General features: G+C 40.1%; 3 protein-coding genes across 3 annotated transcripts; 2 read left to right on the top strand and 1 right to left on the bottom strand.

Moving 5' to 3' along the window:
* Positions 1-5,106: 5,106 nt before the first annotated feature.
* On the bottom strand, positions 5,107-6,671 carry LOC6635782 (peritrophin-48). Its single transcript, XM_002059142.4, has 3 exons — positions 6,522-6,671; positions 5,901-6,457; positions 5,107-5,827 (listed from the first exon to the last, which is right to left on the bottom strand). Exons 1-3 carry the CDS (start codon positions 6,526-6,528, stop codon positions 5,246-5,248), a joined length of 1,146 nt encoding a protein of 381 aa, XP_002059178.1. The 5' UTR covers positions 6,529-6,671; the 3' UTR covers positions 5,107-5,245.
* Positions 6,672-7,963: 1,292 nt separating this feature from the next.
* On the top strand, positions 7,964-8,458 carry LOC6635781 (uncharacterized). The gene has a single exon (XM_002059141.3). It carries the CDS (start codon positions 7,965-7,967, stop codon positions 8,262-8,264), a length of 300 nt encoding a protein of 99 aa, XP_002059177.1. The 5' UTR covers position 7,964; the 3' UTR covers positions 8,265-8,458.
* Positions 8,459-12,579: 4,121 nt separating this feature from the next.
* On the top strand, positions 12,580-15,259 carry LOC6635780 (protein I'm not dead yet). The gene is made up of 10 exons (XM_002059140.4): positions 12,580-12,721; positions 12,789-12,927; positions 12,997-13,113; positions 13,184-13,332; positions 13,668-13,782; positions 13,837-13,886; positions 13,946-14,068; positions 14,144-14,828; positions 14,882-15,019; positions 15,079-15,259. The coding sequence occupies exons 1-10, from the start codon at positions 12,717-12,719 to the stop codon at positions 15,169-15,171; spliced, it is 1,614 nt and encodes a 537-aa protein (XP_002059176.2). The 5' UTR covers positions 12,580-12,716; the 3' UTR covers positions 15,172-15,259.
* The last annotated feature ends 1,438 nt before the right edge of the window (positions 15,260-16,697 follow it).

The raw sequence follows: 16,697 nt of genomic DNA, 5'->3' as shown, positions 1-16,697 counted from the left end.
CCAGAGCCTTAGCTATAGCCGGGCACGTTTGATGTGTCCTGTTTGTTTCCCTGCATAAATAAAGCTATGGGCCCGTTGGGTGTGGGCGTGGTCGGGCTGCATCTGTTACGCACGTTGGCAAATAAATTTGTTAAAGCCCAAAATGAAAAATATGTTTATGCAAAGCATCAAGAACCAAACCGAGGCGGGCCTATTTGTAGGCATTTAATATTCACTTAAATAAAACATTTGACATGTGTGTGTGTGTGTGTGTGTGTGTGTGTGTGCCCCATAATCATTTACTGGAAATGCCAATTCAGCAAGAATTGGGGGCGCCAGGGCGTGGCATGTTATGGAAAAGTGCTGTTGCAGCTCATTAAAATTTGCCGGCATTTAAATTAAAATTCAAGCTGGCAAACAAATTGCTCGCTGTTTGATTTATTGTCGGTAATCAAATGTTGGCCTACAACAACAAATTGCAACAACTATTGAAACATTCAAACAAAATGAACGCCATTCAACAAAAATGTTTACACAAAGTTATTCATAGAAATAAGTTCGCTCTATTTGTTTAAAATCATTTCAAATAGTTTTGTTATTAATGAAAGGATTTTAATTGCATTTTATGGCGTGTTATTTTAGCCCAAAGCTCCGAATGGGACTGGGAATATGCGCATCATTAGGTAAGATGCTGCAAAAGTGATAAATATTCCTTTCAAATGTTTGACAATATTAGTTATTAAACCTATCGATCGTTCCTATGGCGTCTATATGATATAGTAGTCCGATGTAAATACGATTTTTGCAAAAATGAAAGGAGCATAATCCCAATATCTTGAATTGCAAAAAAGTTTTCCATACAACAACTTAATTTTCGACCGATATATGATATAGTGGTCCTGTTCCGGCATATATACTGTTCGCAACAAAAAGATGAAATCAAAGTTTCATAAAGATAGCCTTGAAACTGAGAGACGAGTTCGACTGTTGATACTGATCAAGAATATATATACCTCTTGGAATAGCAGATGTCTCTTTGTATGCATTAAGCCTTGCAAAACCAAATTAAAATACCCTCTGTATGGGTATTCAAATTACTCGTTTGCTTTAGGACACGAGCCCCGCAGAGGCTAAATACCCTTCAAATGTGCCTAACTGATGTCTGGCTAATTATCGGCATACAGTTGTGGATGTATAGCTCGGGAATGTATAACTGAAGCCAGCATAACAAAAGTCATTAAATGCGTATTTTAGAAATTTTACGCGCTATAATTCTATCAAAATACAACAGAGAACGGGTCGATATGCACGACAATGGGGGGGGAGAGAGAGGGAGAGGGAGTGCCAATTATCCTTATAAAATATGCATGCGACTGCGGCTCATTATGAAATCAACGCAAATTGAATTATATGCGAATTGGCCCCAAGTATCCCCAGCGACCCGGATTTCGGTCTATTGTTGTTGGCAATTGTTGCGTTTATTTTGTTTACTTTCCGTTTTGTTTGCAAAGCATTGCATTTCCCGGTTATTTTTAAGCAACAGTCAATTAAATTTTAAAGCGCCAGCATTTCCGCCGGAAATTGAAAGCTTTAGCACTTTCCAGGCGACAATCGAAACAGGTAAAGATTTATAGCACTTGCTTATATATTAGCATAGATATAGTGAGAAGGTGGGAACTGGGATAGGGTAAGGGAGTTGAGCTATAGATATCGGGCTTTAATGTGACTAATGCGGTCGCAGTTTGTGGCTGGCTGGCTTTTGTCAAGACGTCAGGCATTGATGCATTCACTGCCAGTCAGTTTGTCACGCGTTCGCATTGAAAAGTGAAAAATCATGGCTGCAGCAGCGGTAGCAGTAGGAGTAGAGACAGGGAAAAGTGACAAGTAAAGAGATTCGCATGATAAATGACGCATAAAGCGACACAAAGGCGAGCACCAGAAACAAATGTATAAGCCAACCAAAGATGAAGGACCATAACCCAAGCCCAAGATGATGATGATGCCGCGAATGAAGATTTATGAGCATCCGAAAAGCATTCGACATATGCACGCCTACATGCATAGTCTTGTAGATAGATATACATATATGTGTATTCGCTGTGTTGCCTTTTTGGGATAGTTTACAACTCATTAGAACTCAGTTCATTTAGCCGGCAGCGGGCCAGGGCGCCTGAGTTGCCGGCATATAATTGCAATAGTTAGTCGCATGCAACTCTTCAGTTTCAACTTGCAAATGGCATTACTCATACGCCACGTTGCGCTTAAAAACTTTGCTGGCAGCAGCAAAAATAAAATAAAGTAAAACAAGTATGAGAAACTATCTTCGGCATGCTGAAGATGCAATGCCCTCCTGGAATTGTGGCTCACGGCTTAGCAGACGTATGAGGAGACGTGTGTAGAGGCCAATTTGCTGATAGCCTAATTCCAATACGCTATTCGATACATCGGCACGAAACTTGAAAAGCACGAATTATAAGGGTCGAATACACACCTTCGCAAAGTCTTATTAAAGTCCCTTAAACGGAGTCTAATTTCCATTTAATAAAATAAAGTTAATGCCCATTTAAGAATATAAACATCAACTTTCTAGAGTCGCAATTGTGTGTCAAAAGAATGGTATCCGTTTCGGTAGGGCATGCAAAAATGTTTTTTGCTGTTTCATTGTTTCAAAACTGCGAACTTCAGCTTTTGGGGGCCTTAAAGAGTGAACAGCATAAAACATATTTGTCTATTAAGCAAGGAATGAGAACATTTAAATCAAAAACACAGAAACAGCAAATGTGTCACAAACAAAGAAAAAGGTCAAAAATGTGTAATTGAATTCTTCTGTTGGGGCTTTTTAATTTCTGTCGGCCCACAAACCACACCAGCTGTTGGTTTACAGGCCAGAGGCCAGAGCACAGGTGGGAGATGGCAGGTAGACCTGGCGCACATCCTTTGTGTTGCTTTAATGGAGTTGTTGAAATGAAATGAGCCGCATTTGGCTGACATAACGAGCCAAAGCTACAGCTGCACATGCTTCATGGGCTCATTATCATTGAGCCGGCGCATTCTTGTCGAGCATCATTAGGACAGGTTACGAGGGGCCTGGTGGCCAACAGCTCATTGAGGCCAACATTTAATGGGGCGCTCAATGCGCCCAATGCCCGGCTAATTAATAAAAACGCCGAGGCAAGTGCCGAAAATCAAATGAGCTCGCATCTAATGTTCAGCATTATTAGCTGTCGACGAAAGCCAATAAAAAGCTGAGCAGAATTCTTGGCAATGCACAAAATCGCTTCATTATGGGAGCTTAACAAGTTTTTAAATTTACTTAAATACTTAAGAGCGCTTCCGCTCGGACTGCCGAAATGGAATAAAAAATAATATTAAATAAAATAAAATAAAAAGTGCTAGCACAGTTCTGGTGAACCCGAAGCCGTTGCTCGGCTACGTTGCTCGAGCGTTGCCTTTGAAAAAGTTACCTTAATCCTTAATTTAATCCGAAATGAATTTCATGCTGAGATTTGACTGTGAGCCCAACGAACTGTCTGTTCAGCAGGCAGGCGGCCATTTTTAACATTTGGGCATTTCGGATTTATGCATTTAATGGAATTGTGCTGTACGTACTAATAGAATAGAGCAGGTGGAACAGGTAGAGACAAAGAGAGAAGCTAGCATCAATGCTAGTTAAATAATCTTCCTATGAGCATTGCTTAATGAGAGAAGACATTAATTATGCCAACAATAGCCAAGGCTTAACTTGCTTTAATATGCTTTCAAAGGTTTAGTTCGTTGACGTGGTTAAAGCTTCAAATCCAAAAGCTTTTTCTTTTCTCCTTAGGCGCCTCGCACCTTAGCTTTAGTGGAGCTATGAAGATTTTGCTTTCTTTCTTAAGCTTTAAGTGTGCTCAATTTTCCTAATTTCCACTCAACAAAAACAAAGATCTTATATTTGCACCTCTTACACCAAATGAGAAAATTCAATAATTGGATACGCAAAATGATTTTCTGTCTATTTTTTTCTTGTGCAACTCCACCTCAGTCGTGTGACAATGGAAAGCCACTTGTTAAACTTTGGCGCACAATTTTCAGCTGCATTTCATGCAATTTCCCTGCACATTCATTTATATGGCCTGTCACATTTACAGGGAAAAAAAACTATCGCGCAATCGGCCAACGACATGGCCAGGTCGAAGGGTAACCTACAGCCCATTATTAAATAATATAACGGTGCAATTTACGCTCGATTGGATGCATCAGCAGGGCGAATCCGCCGGATTCTCATTTTGTGGCCATTGCAAATGCAATTTCAAGCAGATGAAGAAAAGCATCTCCCACAAAAAAAAAGAAGGCGCCGATAATGAAAATGTCGCACCGAAAAAAACTAACAAGCGGGACAGGCCGGTGCGGTGCGGGGCGTGGCATTTGATGGGCTGGTTTGTATGGTGCGAAAAAGCAAAATCAATTTTGCGTGAAAAAAAATCGGGTAAAAAATTTGTGAATATAAATAAAATAAGGACCCAAATCCAGTTTAGCATTCGCATGGTTTTTATACTGATATATTGCTTGCTTTCTTTTACTTTTTTTTTATTTATTTTTTTTTATTGTATGACCTTTGTATTGATGAATATATATTTTAAATGTGAGGGCTAATAATTCTGTGATTAAAAAAAAAATGGAACCGAACAAATTTGTTGAATACCTTAAAAAGTGAGTTTTCAATAATAACCATAAATAATGGCATCGTGATAAAAACTATAAAATAAGTGCAAATAAATAAAAAAAATAGCCAAACGAAAGATTATTCGTCAGCTTTCATCTTTTTACCGCACGACTAGCATGGAGCGTAACTTCTGATTCCAAAATTTGGTTCTTTATACGATGCACTTGAAACATATCTTTAAATAGAAATGGAGATGGTAGGGGTTGATTTCAATTTTCCACTGGCTTGCACTTAATGGAAAAATAATATATAAAATTTGTAGCACAAAACGAATCCACGGGCAAGGCCGGGCAATAACCACTAGTATGTATATATACGATATACGAAACGATATACGTTTATATATTTATATTTATGTAATTATATTTATATATTTTTATATTATATTTATATATTTATATTCATGACAAAATTAAGAATGCTAGTTGATTTTTTTTTTTGAATTGCATGCTTTATTAAAATAATTTGGTTGTTTTTTTTTTTATCGGCTATTGTTTAAGTTTTGATAGTGATTCATATGTGGTAGTCACATATCGATGTTGGTCGCAGATTGTTGCTGATTTATTTGCCAGCGCTATTTTCTGTTGTTGCTGTGCTTTTTGTCGGTGCGTCAGATGCGGTTGATAATTCAGTTTGTTCCGAATTGGTAGAATCGCTAGAGGGGGCACCTGTTGTTGTGTCTGGGGCTTGAGCTCCATGACAAGCACCATTATTAGTAACATACGATCCAAGTTCAGACATGCTGGCGCAGCCCTGTTCGCTCTCGTTGAAGTAGTAGCCGCTTGGGCAGTTCGTGACCGGTCCGTTGACCCCATTCGAGCAGTAGTAGTAGGTGTTGCAGCTTTCATAGTTCACGTTATTCACGAACGCCGTGTTGGCATACTGGCAGCGATTGCAGCCTTCAGCAGCGACAGCTTGTTGGCGTGCGACACACTTTTCTAGGATAGTATCAAAATACTGACCAATGGGACAGCTCATCGTCACATAGTTTTTGCCATTGCAATAGTAATAGCTGCCGCATGTTGAATTATTGGGTTCTACGTCACCGGCATTGTCACAACTATTGGGAACTGCTTCAGTTACAACTCTGTCGCAATTGCTGCCCGTGTTGTAGCCGCAGCCGCCCTGCTGTACAAGGAATGCCTGCAGGTGGACAGAGATAAATTCAATTCAGACTGAGATCGGGCTACTCCAATTGAGATTGAGTGAAACTTACAAACTCGCAGTTGGCTGAAGCCAGTTTACCATTTGGATAGCAATAGTTATATGTTCTGCAATCGGTTGTGGTGCCGAAATAGATGCCGGGCGGCACTACGTTGCAGTAATTGATTTCGGAATCGGGCAAGGTATTGCAGGGCGCATAGGTGCAATTCTGGCTGGTCGGGTCGAAGCTCAAGGCGCCGCAGGAGCCCTGGCCGCTGTTGACGCCGTTCTTGCAGTAGATCCATTGATTGCAGGTGCCGGCAACAGGCACCCATTTGTCGCCGGTCGAACCCGCACAGGGATTCTCCACGCCGTAATAGCAATTAACCTGGGCCTCCGGACTGCAGGTTTGTGTTACATAATTGTAGGCATAGCCTGCCTGGCAATTGGTCTTAACTGGACCGGAAGGTGTGCAGACATAGTAATAGTCACAGGACTCGAGGCTGCCAACTTGAACGCCATATTTCACGCTCGTACACAACGCGGTCACATTGTAATTGCCCTCCAGAATGGATTCGGCCAGGCTGCCGGCAACAGCCAAGCACAGGATGCTCGCCAAAAGGTACATGCCTGCATTGAGGTACAATTGATGTTGAATGATCCTCTCCAGCTAAGTCGCAACCGCCTTACTCACCAGACATGTTGATTTCACAAATGCTGAAGGGTAAACTGGTTGATAGTTGAACAAACACTGAATGAACTTTGCAGCGCGGCGCTGTCTTTTTATAGTCCCGCAGATTGGAGAGTTTCGCGGCAAACGTTGCCCAGATTGGGCATGGATAAATGCGCGATTTCCCGCGACAACACAACACGAGCGTTAACAATTTTTTAATTTTATTTAATTCAATTATGTTCGTACAAGCGCCCAGCCGATTTCAATTAAACTTATCTTGCGCTTATCTAACACTTCGCTTGCCAAACCTATCTGTTGACAATGTTCCCCAGCCGCGCTTCTTTAGATAAGCAAGCCAATGAATTTTTGTTTTTCCACGAACTAACTTGATTTCCTTTTCAATTTTCTGGCGAATTGAGCAAAAGTGCTTGAAAAGATACACTCTACATATTTTAGCATAATGCGACAGTGAGAAAAATGTATCAAAAAAATATCCATTCCAATTGATTTGATGACAGCTGACATCATAAGAAACTAAAACTGAATCTATGGCAAACGTTTAATGCGACATTTTTACGGCAGTTTACCGGATTTAAGGAAGTATATAAATCCAAGTATATCTGAAGTTTGGAGGGTACGAATTTCATATGAATTTTGAGCAATTAAAATAATGCTAGAGACCAAACCATGAACATAAAAACAAACTTAATGAAAATAGGACTACACCAATTTATGGTGTTGCAAAAATTTGAACTATGTCTGTATAGGCTATTTGAGGGTGAGATTTTGTGGGGGTGGGAAATTTGGACCTCTGTCTACATAGGAATCTTGGGGTAGGATTTAGACATGAATTTCGACTCCAAATAATTTATTCAGATTTGAATGCCAGATTGATCTGGAGGGAAACCCATGAAGAAAAAGTCTATATAGTACAATAGGGTGTATAACCCAACCTTGCCCGTGGCATATTTAAAATAAATTCTCTCAAGGATCTTTGAAAATGAGTCTGAGGCCGACGGAATGGTAAACAAAAAAGTTGTACACAAACATTTTTCGCTATTTTTTCCCGAAATCTCATCTTAACGTGGACCTTCATTACATAAGCTAACTTCAGTGCAAATATCCGAGTCAGTCAATTAGTCGGGCCGAACAATTATACATATAGAGATAGCTTTTGGCAGTATGGGTAGATTCAAATTCTGCTAACTAATTATGTAGAGCAACCGAGGTTTAAGCGTCAAACGATTGGCCAAGAAACTTGAAGAGAGTTTTATGGGCGCCGTTGGGTGCCATTTGAGGCCCATCGCGCAAATTTGCAATTAATTGCAACTAAATCAGAGCGAATAAAATGAGTTGGCAAATAAACAGCTGCTCAACGACAATTGCAACAGTTATGGCTGCCGTCGTCAGGCCGAAGTGAGCCGTGCAACGGTCCGGCCTCAGTTGTTGCCGCGAAGTTGCGCCATGCAGAGCACCAAGGCGTATTGGTTGCTGCTCGGCCAGATTTTAATAATGGTGCCCATTAGCGTCGGGGCAGAGTCCAGCAACTGGACGGAACAGTTGGAGCTGGAGCTGCAGCGTCAGCCAAACAAGTTGGCCTATTGCCGGACACTGCAGCGCCTCCAGCTGCAGTACGAGCTAACCAGCTGCGTCCACATACTGGAGGATGAGCTTACGATGACCGGAGAGCTGCTGATGGACTCGCAACAGCGCTGCTGGTGGGGCTGGGAGCTGTTCGGCAGGCGTTGCCGCAAACGTGTATAGGCTTAGCTACAGCAACTATTGTGAAAAGCAGCAAAATGAAGTACGAGAAAAAATTCTGTAAATCTGTGACTTTTAACGCTTACGCTAAAAATCAGCTTAGGGCATAAGAACAGGCCACACACTTGACAGCTGGTTGACTAAAACTCAGCTGGCAACATGCATCGCCTCTATGACTTATTATATATAATTGTTTTGCCAGCTTATGGAAAGGCTTGTGGAAAAGCCCCCAGAAGTGTGCTGAGCCCCTATTAAAGGCGGGCCACAACAAATGATGCCACGGTTTATACTTTCAACTTGTGCATTCATGTTTTTCAACAATATCAACGCTTTGTATAGGCAACGTATATGCAAATTTCATGTGCGTGCGTGTGCGTGTGTGTGTGTAGGGGCATAAAGGCCAAGGCAAAACAACGCCATTTGCTGTTTATCAAACTTGCGTATGCGAAAAATTGTTAAACAAAAGTCAATCAACATCCGGCGCCATTTTACGTGCGCTTCATCTTTTTGTTTGTAGGCGCCATGTTTGGTCATCAATGTTGTTATTGTTGTCGTTGTTGTTGTTGTTGTTGTTATTACGGCTGTCATGCCGTGTGTTGTTTGTTGGTGTTGTTCCATTGTGGTAGTTGTTCCTTCATTGTTTCCTTTCATGTTCTGTATGCTCCCACGCCGGGGCCCATCAACGCCAGCCACGCCGTCAATCACAACAACAACAAAAAGAAGAAAAACAACAAAGAGTCGAATGTCCTCCATTCCATACAACAGCAAATCTAGAGCTTTACCGGGTGCAGAAAACACGACACGTGCTTGAGTTGATGCCAAATACCAGTTACTGGCTGAGACACAAATTGCGGCTTTCTTTTAATTGATTACCGATTGAAATGTGAGCGACAACAATCAAGAGGAAATTCAGCTGGAGAAGTTGCCCATCAATAATCAATCATAATGATAGCTTGCACAATGGATGCACACTATTGCACGGCAAGAGAGCTTGTTATCCATGTTGACTGCGTGTCTTCTTTAAAACAGTGTTGCACAATGCGAAAATAATATATATTTATTTTACAAAGTAATCAAATACATAAGTCCTATTCAAATGCCAATTATTCACGCTGAATAGCGTTCGAGTTAATTTCATGCCTCCTTTTATGGAAACAGTGTTGTACAAGACCTTAGCATGTCTTCTTCTTATCAAAATACAAAATAAAATAATTAATAATTCATATTCGTGTATTTCACACTTTACAAGGTCATAGCGTGTCTTCCTCTAATTGAAACAGTGTTGCACAGCGCGCATAGTAATATATTATTATTTTCCAAAATAAATTAATAAATAATTCATATTCAAGTGCGAGTTATTTACGCTTTACAAGGTCATAGCGTGTCTTCGTCTTATCGAAACAGTGTTGCGCAACGTATAAAACGACAAGTTTCTTGTCAATGACAATAGAGAATATTTTACATTTATTGCAAGCAAATTAAATTGAATTGCTCGGCATGGATTCGCATTCGACGTGCAGTCAGCGAATTAATTCAAGTGGAAAACTAGCATTTGAAATTAAATCTAACGCAGCCGCATGCCGAATGGTTTTGGAAATGTTGCAAAAGCACAAACCAAACCAACAATAACAACAAATGCGGCCAACCACCTGGTTTAAGGGTAAGTTGAGCCAGCAAACTTTTCAAGAGAGAGGACAGACAGGGGTCATAGGTTGTAAAAGGAGGGGCAAGCATTTCACTGCCGATTGCCCAAACAAAGTGGTAGACGAACAGGAGCCGGTGCAGGTATGCAGCTGCACAGGTGTACAGGTGCTGACAGTCGGCAGCCCTCACAGCAGACAGACTGACTGACGGACACACGTGCAACGTCTCACCCAAAAACATTTGATGCAACATTATCTGCAGTGACATCCGTTTTTGGCTGGCGCGCAAAGTTTATGCAGCTTTATCCAGGCCTTAGCTGGAGCTTCTGGCCCAGCCCCAGCCGCAGCTGTGTCCCTGGTCCGATCCTAACGAAGCAGAACGGCGAACAGTTACGCAAAATTGCCAACGACTGCGCATTGTTACGCGCCACGTGGCCCTACAAAGTTGCCCCGTGTTCTTTATGCCCCCCATTCCCTTCAATCCCTCCAATCCCCGTCAAGAGACTAGCTGCAGCATCCATCGCGGCGTTGCTGACGAAAGTTTTATTGGCCAAAGTGCAGTCGCTGTGCAACGCTGCTTAAAACTTGACCCACAAAAGTTGCCAGCTATTAGAAAAACTTTGCCAATAAGCATGCGTTAGATAGCTCAAGACTCAACATCGCCAATCGCCTCTTCAGCCCTTCGGATAGTGCTAGTTATCCAAGTACTCGCTCGCTTGCCTGGCCTGGCCAGTGTCAACATCATAAGCACTCAGCCGTCGATTTACGAGCACTAAAATTGAATCACAAACTTAAGATAATTATGCTTGGGCCCAACTCCAGTGCGATAAATAAAATGCGAGCGCAAAAAATACATTTTAATACCCACAGCAAGTTAATAAATAAAACAATCGAAAGCTGATATCTTCTGCTGCGAGATGTTGCAATAAGAGATTAGTTTGAATGGATTTGATATATATTATGGTCATTTCGTGCTGTTGGAAAGCGGCAAGTTCTGTTTATTTAGACCTATCGAAGTTCGTACATGTTAAATGATCTAATAAATTTCCATCATAAAATTCCAAAGAAATGTCAAACTTTTTTAATGCTAAGATTTAAAACCCAGTTCAAGTTAAATCATGTTGGAATTTCCCAAGAAGTGTAAAGCAACTCTTTAAAAAATTTTCACAAATATTTTTGAAAAAAAAATTAAGCTTTAAAGCATATCAAGAAATAAATAAATAGAACATGTTGCAAGCAAACGATATGCACCAAAAACGTCCATTGGAAAGATGTGCAAAAAAAAAAAAAGGATGCCAAAATTTCTAGGAATTTCCGCATTTTAATTTAATATGGAGTACAAAATGTTTCAGTGCACGAAAAATTTAAGCAAATATTCAGAATGCGATAAAAAAAATAATACTTTGAAACGTGAGACTGCCAAATGTGTCTTCAAAATTCTTTCGCTTATGCATAGTTAAAAAATTGCAAACTCTTTCCCTTACACAGTTTTATGGCTCAGCGCAGTAGTTGGACTTGGAGATTTAGTCGCTTTACTTAGAGTTCTCAACTAGTTAGAGCATCGAAAGGAAGATAAACTAACTAAAAGGTTTTTAATATAATGTGTTCCTACAAAGATAATCATCTCATGCTGTTCGATATTATTTAAAAATATTAAAAAAAAACCCTATTAATTCCTTAAGCCAATTGTCACTTAATATTGGGACCTATTTAAGTTCAGATTAGAATTTATGTTCAGTGCAGCGAATATCTTCCATGTTTTTACCTAATTTAATATTCTACAACGAACGCAGTTAAATATGTCTAAAATTCGCCATAAATGCCAATATATCTAACTTTGATTTGCCAATCAGACATTTTTTGATTTTATTTTCATTTTCCTTTTTTTTATTAATATTAATATTGAGTGGAAAAAGAACGTTTAGTGATGGGGATTTTAATTTGCAAATCTTTTGCTTTGGCAGGGGTGCAAATATTTTGCTAGCCAAATCATATTTATTTTATATTTTCTGTTTGCCGACTCCTTGGAGAGTACGTGAGCGCCATTCATTTGGAGTATTCAGCAATTGGCCGTTAAATTGAAAGCGTGCAGCTCAAAAAAGTGCGTAACGCACACACTCACGTATCGGTGATTATGCAAATATATTAACAAGCATGTATATATAAGTATAAATACATGCACATACGTAGGCATGCATGGGTATATATTCATTTTAAGTACTACTTCAGCTCGTACTACATACATAGACCTCCTTTTGGGCCTGCTGTCAAAGGTACAGCTAATAAGAGTTCGTTTTTCGGGCAAATATAAGTAAATATGTATAAATTTATATACATATATATATATATATATATATATATACAGATCTATATTTGTACCTGTACAGGAGACGCATTTGCGCATTTCTAACAGGTGTTTAAAAAATGTTTGTGAAGTGCTTTAGCGTTAGTCAGTTTGATGGAGCTTCATATAAGGCGCCAATAAATCCAAATTAGGCCAGTTTATGCATTAAATGTTGCTCAAAAGTATTTGAATATAAATTATTAAATTGACAAACAGTTTGCAGTGCTGGCTTATTAACACACAAAGAAATATATGATATATGTTTGTTTCATATATATTTGTTGAAAATTACTTTTTGAAATAATTCGATAAAAGTTCTCTCAGGGACAATTCGATTTCTAAGCTCTGCTGTACTCTATTTTACTTAGCTGTCAATGTAGATGACAGTTTGTATTTCAGAATTTCACTCAAATATCAGTTTTCATTTGTTAGCAATTGTTTTTAAAATTATTTAATAGTGAATAAAAAATGGCGTAAGTATAAAATGCGGTACATTGCAAATAGAAACCCAAAGCATTTATGCCCATTTAAATAATAAAGTGAAGACTACAAGCCGGGTCAATTGCCGTATCCGGAGCAGGATGAACGAAAGCAGTTTTGCAAGTTCCACTATAAGGGAGTCCTGCTCGTGCTGATACCCATCTTGTTGGGTCCCATTCTACTCGGCCCCGAAGTTTTGGTAAGCTTCCTATTTACTATTTGCATCTGCCCACTATTTATTATTATTATTCAATTGTTTATTGAACAGGCTTATCGCATGTTATATCTCGGCATTGTGGTCTATTTGTATTATATATTAAATCTCATGTCACAGCTGGCAGTAGCGTTCCTATTTGTTGTTTTTGTGCCCATCTGCGGTATATCGGTAAGCAGCTGGAACAAAACTGAAACCCAATTATTAGCCAGATATTGTCTTGCTAAACATTTACTTGCAGGCATCTAAAATTATTTGTGTTTCCTATTACTCGGATCTAATGTTCGTCACATTGGGCAGCATATTCATGGGCGTCATGATGGACGTCTCGAAGCTTAGCGAGCGGCTGGGCATGTTGGTAATCGGTTGTGTTGGCAGCAATTTGCGACTGTATGTTTATTAGGAGAGATATCTCTTCAATGATGCCTACTAAGTGCTCTCTATATACACACACACACCCTAACTATATTTCTTAATATTGTTTCTATTGATTGACTGACTGACTGATTGCAAGTCTAAACTGATTGTCTGAAAAGAATGGAATTAAGTTAAGTTCCTTGCGAAATATTTTTGGAATCCGGCTCAATTAAACTTCTAGTCAATGCTCATCAATCAAATGCGATCTAATAGAAATACAGCCTGGGTCAAAAATATATCTTTATATAGGGCAACAGGGCTCATACACGATAAATTTCTGGCTTAAATTAAAATCATTTTCTTTGCAGTCTTCAGGTTTTCCTCATGTTTATGACGGCCATCACATCGTTTTTTGTCAGCAGCACATTTATGGCTGCCTTCTGGATGAAGATCGCCCAGGCTGTGATCCTGGAATATACCGCAGTAAGTTTTGTTCGCAAGCCTCGATAATCTGTGCATAGCTCAACTTGCTTTCAGGCCGGAATTTTGGTGGCCGAAACGGAGGAGGAGACCTACGAGCGTCAGGCGTGAGTCATTCGATCAGTTAGTTGAAAATTTCGCCATTTAACTCTATTTCTTTGTTTAGCAAGCCATATCCCACGGACCCGGCAATTGGCATATATCTAACAGTTGCCTATTCAGCAACGCTTGGCGCCATGTTGTCACCCTTCCAGGATCCCAACGGACAGATCTATACCACCCTAAAGCCGTGAGTAAAAAACACATTTAAATGTTAGCCGGCTTCTAATATATACATATAAATATATATCATTTTTTATTTTAGTTTAATATCTGTTGATCCGGCTGGCTTCTTGCTTCTCTATGCTGTTCCATTGATATTCGGCTTTATTGTGATTGCACTTTGGATAAATATGATATTTTTGGGTCTGTTTTGGGGCGAAACGAAAGACATGGTTAGGGAAGCTGCCCAGTCCAAGGATTATATAAATCAGACCATCGCGAACAAGAAGGATAACATGGGACCCTGGACGACTCACTCGATTCTCACCCTGTTGCTGATCATAATAACGGCCATCTTATTGTTCACACGTATGCCGCTGCTTTGGACAGGCTGGGACGATCAAATCCCTGTGGTCAACTGCGGCGCCTCGGTGCCCATCATATTAATGTCGTTATTTTTTTTTGCCGTACCGGCTAACTATATGTTCTGTCGCTATTATTGCTGCCGGCAGCCGCAGAAGGAGGGAACGGCTCCGGCTCTGGTAGGCTGGAAGATTGTGAACGCCAACACGCCCTGGGGACATCTATTCATGATGGGCGCAGGTGGTGCCTTTTTAAGGGGCTACAAGGATTCTAAGCTAATGGATTTGGTGAATCAGACGATCGCCAGACAAGGCTATAGCAGCACCACCTGCGCCGTGCTGGCCAGCCTTCTGGGCACCCTGCTCACCAGCATTGCGCCGGCCACATTTGTGGCGAACATTGTCTTAGGCTCTTTGGTCCCTTTGGTGGGTAATTTAGAATTAAGTTTAATTATTTAAATGAACATTTTATTGCACAGGGCATACAAATGGGCGTTGGTAAGGGCGGGCTGGCCGTGCCATTTGCAGCCTCTGTTCATAATCAATTCCTGCTGCCCGTAAGCACCACAGCCAACACCCTTGTCTCTGGCTGGGGCAATATTCGTCCCTTTCAGTTTGTGAGTTATTGTGATATTTTATTTAATAACTATTTTGATCTACTTATCATATTCCACAGCTGCTGGGCGGTATTGTGCCCGCACTATTCATGTTTATATTCCTTGGCGTATTTTCTGCTTTATTCAGCAGTTCTGCTTATAAAGGAATTTAAGGATCTGATCGCACTTAAAGCCAAAAATTAAATTGTTTTTTTTTTTGCTGGTTTCCGTTAACGAAAAAAAAAATGTGTGAAAAACTCATGGGTTAAACGTATGCGGCAACTGGCCACAGTCGGAGACATCAATCTGGGCCAGAACTAGTTGCCAGTTTCCAGTTGCCAGTTGCCTCCATATGTTGTTTTAAATTCTTATATAAAACTAGGGCGGGGGGTTAGGTTTTTCTAGCCAAAACAGCGCAGTGCGCCGCGTGTCGAGCAAAAACAGTCGTAAAACTGAGCAAAACTGAGCAAAACTGATGCGACACACTGACAAACAGACAGACAAACAGAGCAGCGAAACGCTGACTAGAGTTGGGCATGGGCCGTGCCACGATGGTCGTGTGGAAGGGCAACACGCAGAGTGCGATCTACAAAGTCAGGCTACAGTGAAAACAATATCGAAAAATTAAGGAAATTATATGTTAAAAAAAAATAAAGAATCCATTATATCCCGAAATTCTTATATCAAATATAATTATTTTTAATGTATTGAATACACAAAATAAAAAAAATAATTAATAAATAATAAATAATAAAACGAGAAAAAGGCCTAGTTTTCGACAGATCGCTCCTAAGGCAGATATATGATTTAGTAGTCCGATTTAAATAAGATTTTTAAGAGGAACTTCTGCAGTTTCATAAAGATAGCATTACAACTGAAAGACAAGTTCGCATAGAAACAGAGAGACGGGCTAACGAACATGGCTCGTCTACTCGGCTGTTGATCCTGACCTTTAGTATATATACTTTAATGGATTCGGATTTTTTCAACCCATGCCAACATTCATAAAGCAATTATAATTGTTTAAATATATTAAATCTAAAAATTCAAAATAAAAAAAAAAAAACAATTGCCTTCAACCTTTTAGACTGAGCCGTGTTTTAGTAACATTTTTTGAAAAATTTAGATTCGTGTTCGTGTTGAGGTACGCGGCATTCTCTAGCTTGGACATGGCTTCAAGTGGGGCACAGGTGTGCAGCTAACTGGTTGACTTGGCCAAAAATTCATTTCTGGCAATATCTGCAACAATTGAGAGTCAGTCGAAATGTTTATGGTGCTTTAAAGCCAGCGGGGACTTTAATGAAAAGTCCATTATCGGGGGCGGAATGTATTTTGGGTGCGAACGCTTTTAACCAAATTACATAGTTTCGCATTTAGGCTAATCCCCGGCCCGGAACACATTCGCACCTAATTCGCATTGTTGTAAATCCAAGCATTGCCCACGAAAGTGTTCGCACTAAATAATTCATTTGTTAATTTAGACATGCCCCGGGTGCTGAATGCTGTGTAGTTTGGGCTTACTGGCGCCGCATCCAGACGGTTAAAACAAACCTCTAGCTGGCCGACTGGCCGACTGGCTGGCTGCCTGGTGAACTGTTGGCCATTTGTGGCCGCATTTATATTCAAGCTATTCAATTATTAAATTCGTCGCGCAGCACTTCATGAATATTCATGGCGCTCATGACAATCGAAAAATTTG

This window comes from Drosophila virilis, chromosome 4 (assembly GCF_030788295.1).
Source record: "Drosophila virilis strain 15010-1051.87 chromosome 4, Dvir_AGI_RSII-ME, whole genome shotgun sequence".
NCBI lineage: Eukaryota > Metazoa > Arthropoda > Insecta > Diptera > Drosophilidae > Drosophila > Drosophila virilis.
This window is presented reverse-complemented; position numbering and strand designations above follow the sequence as displayed.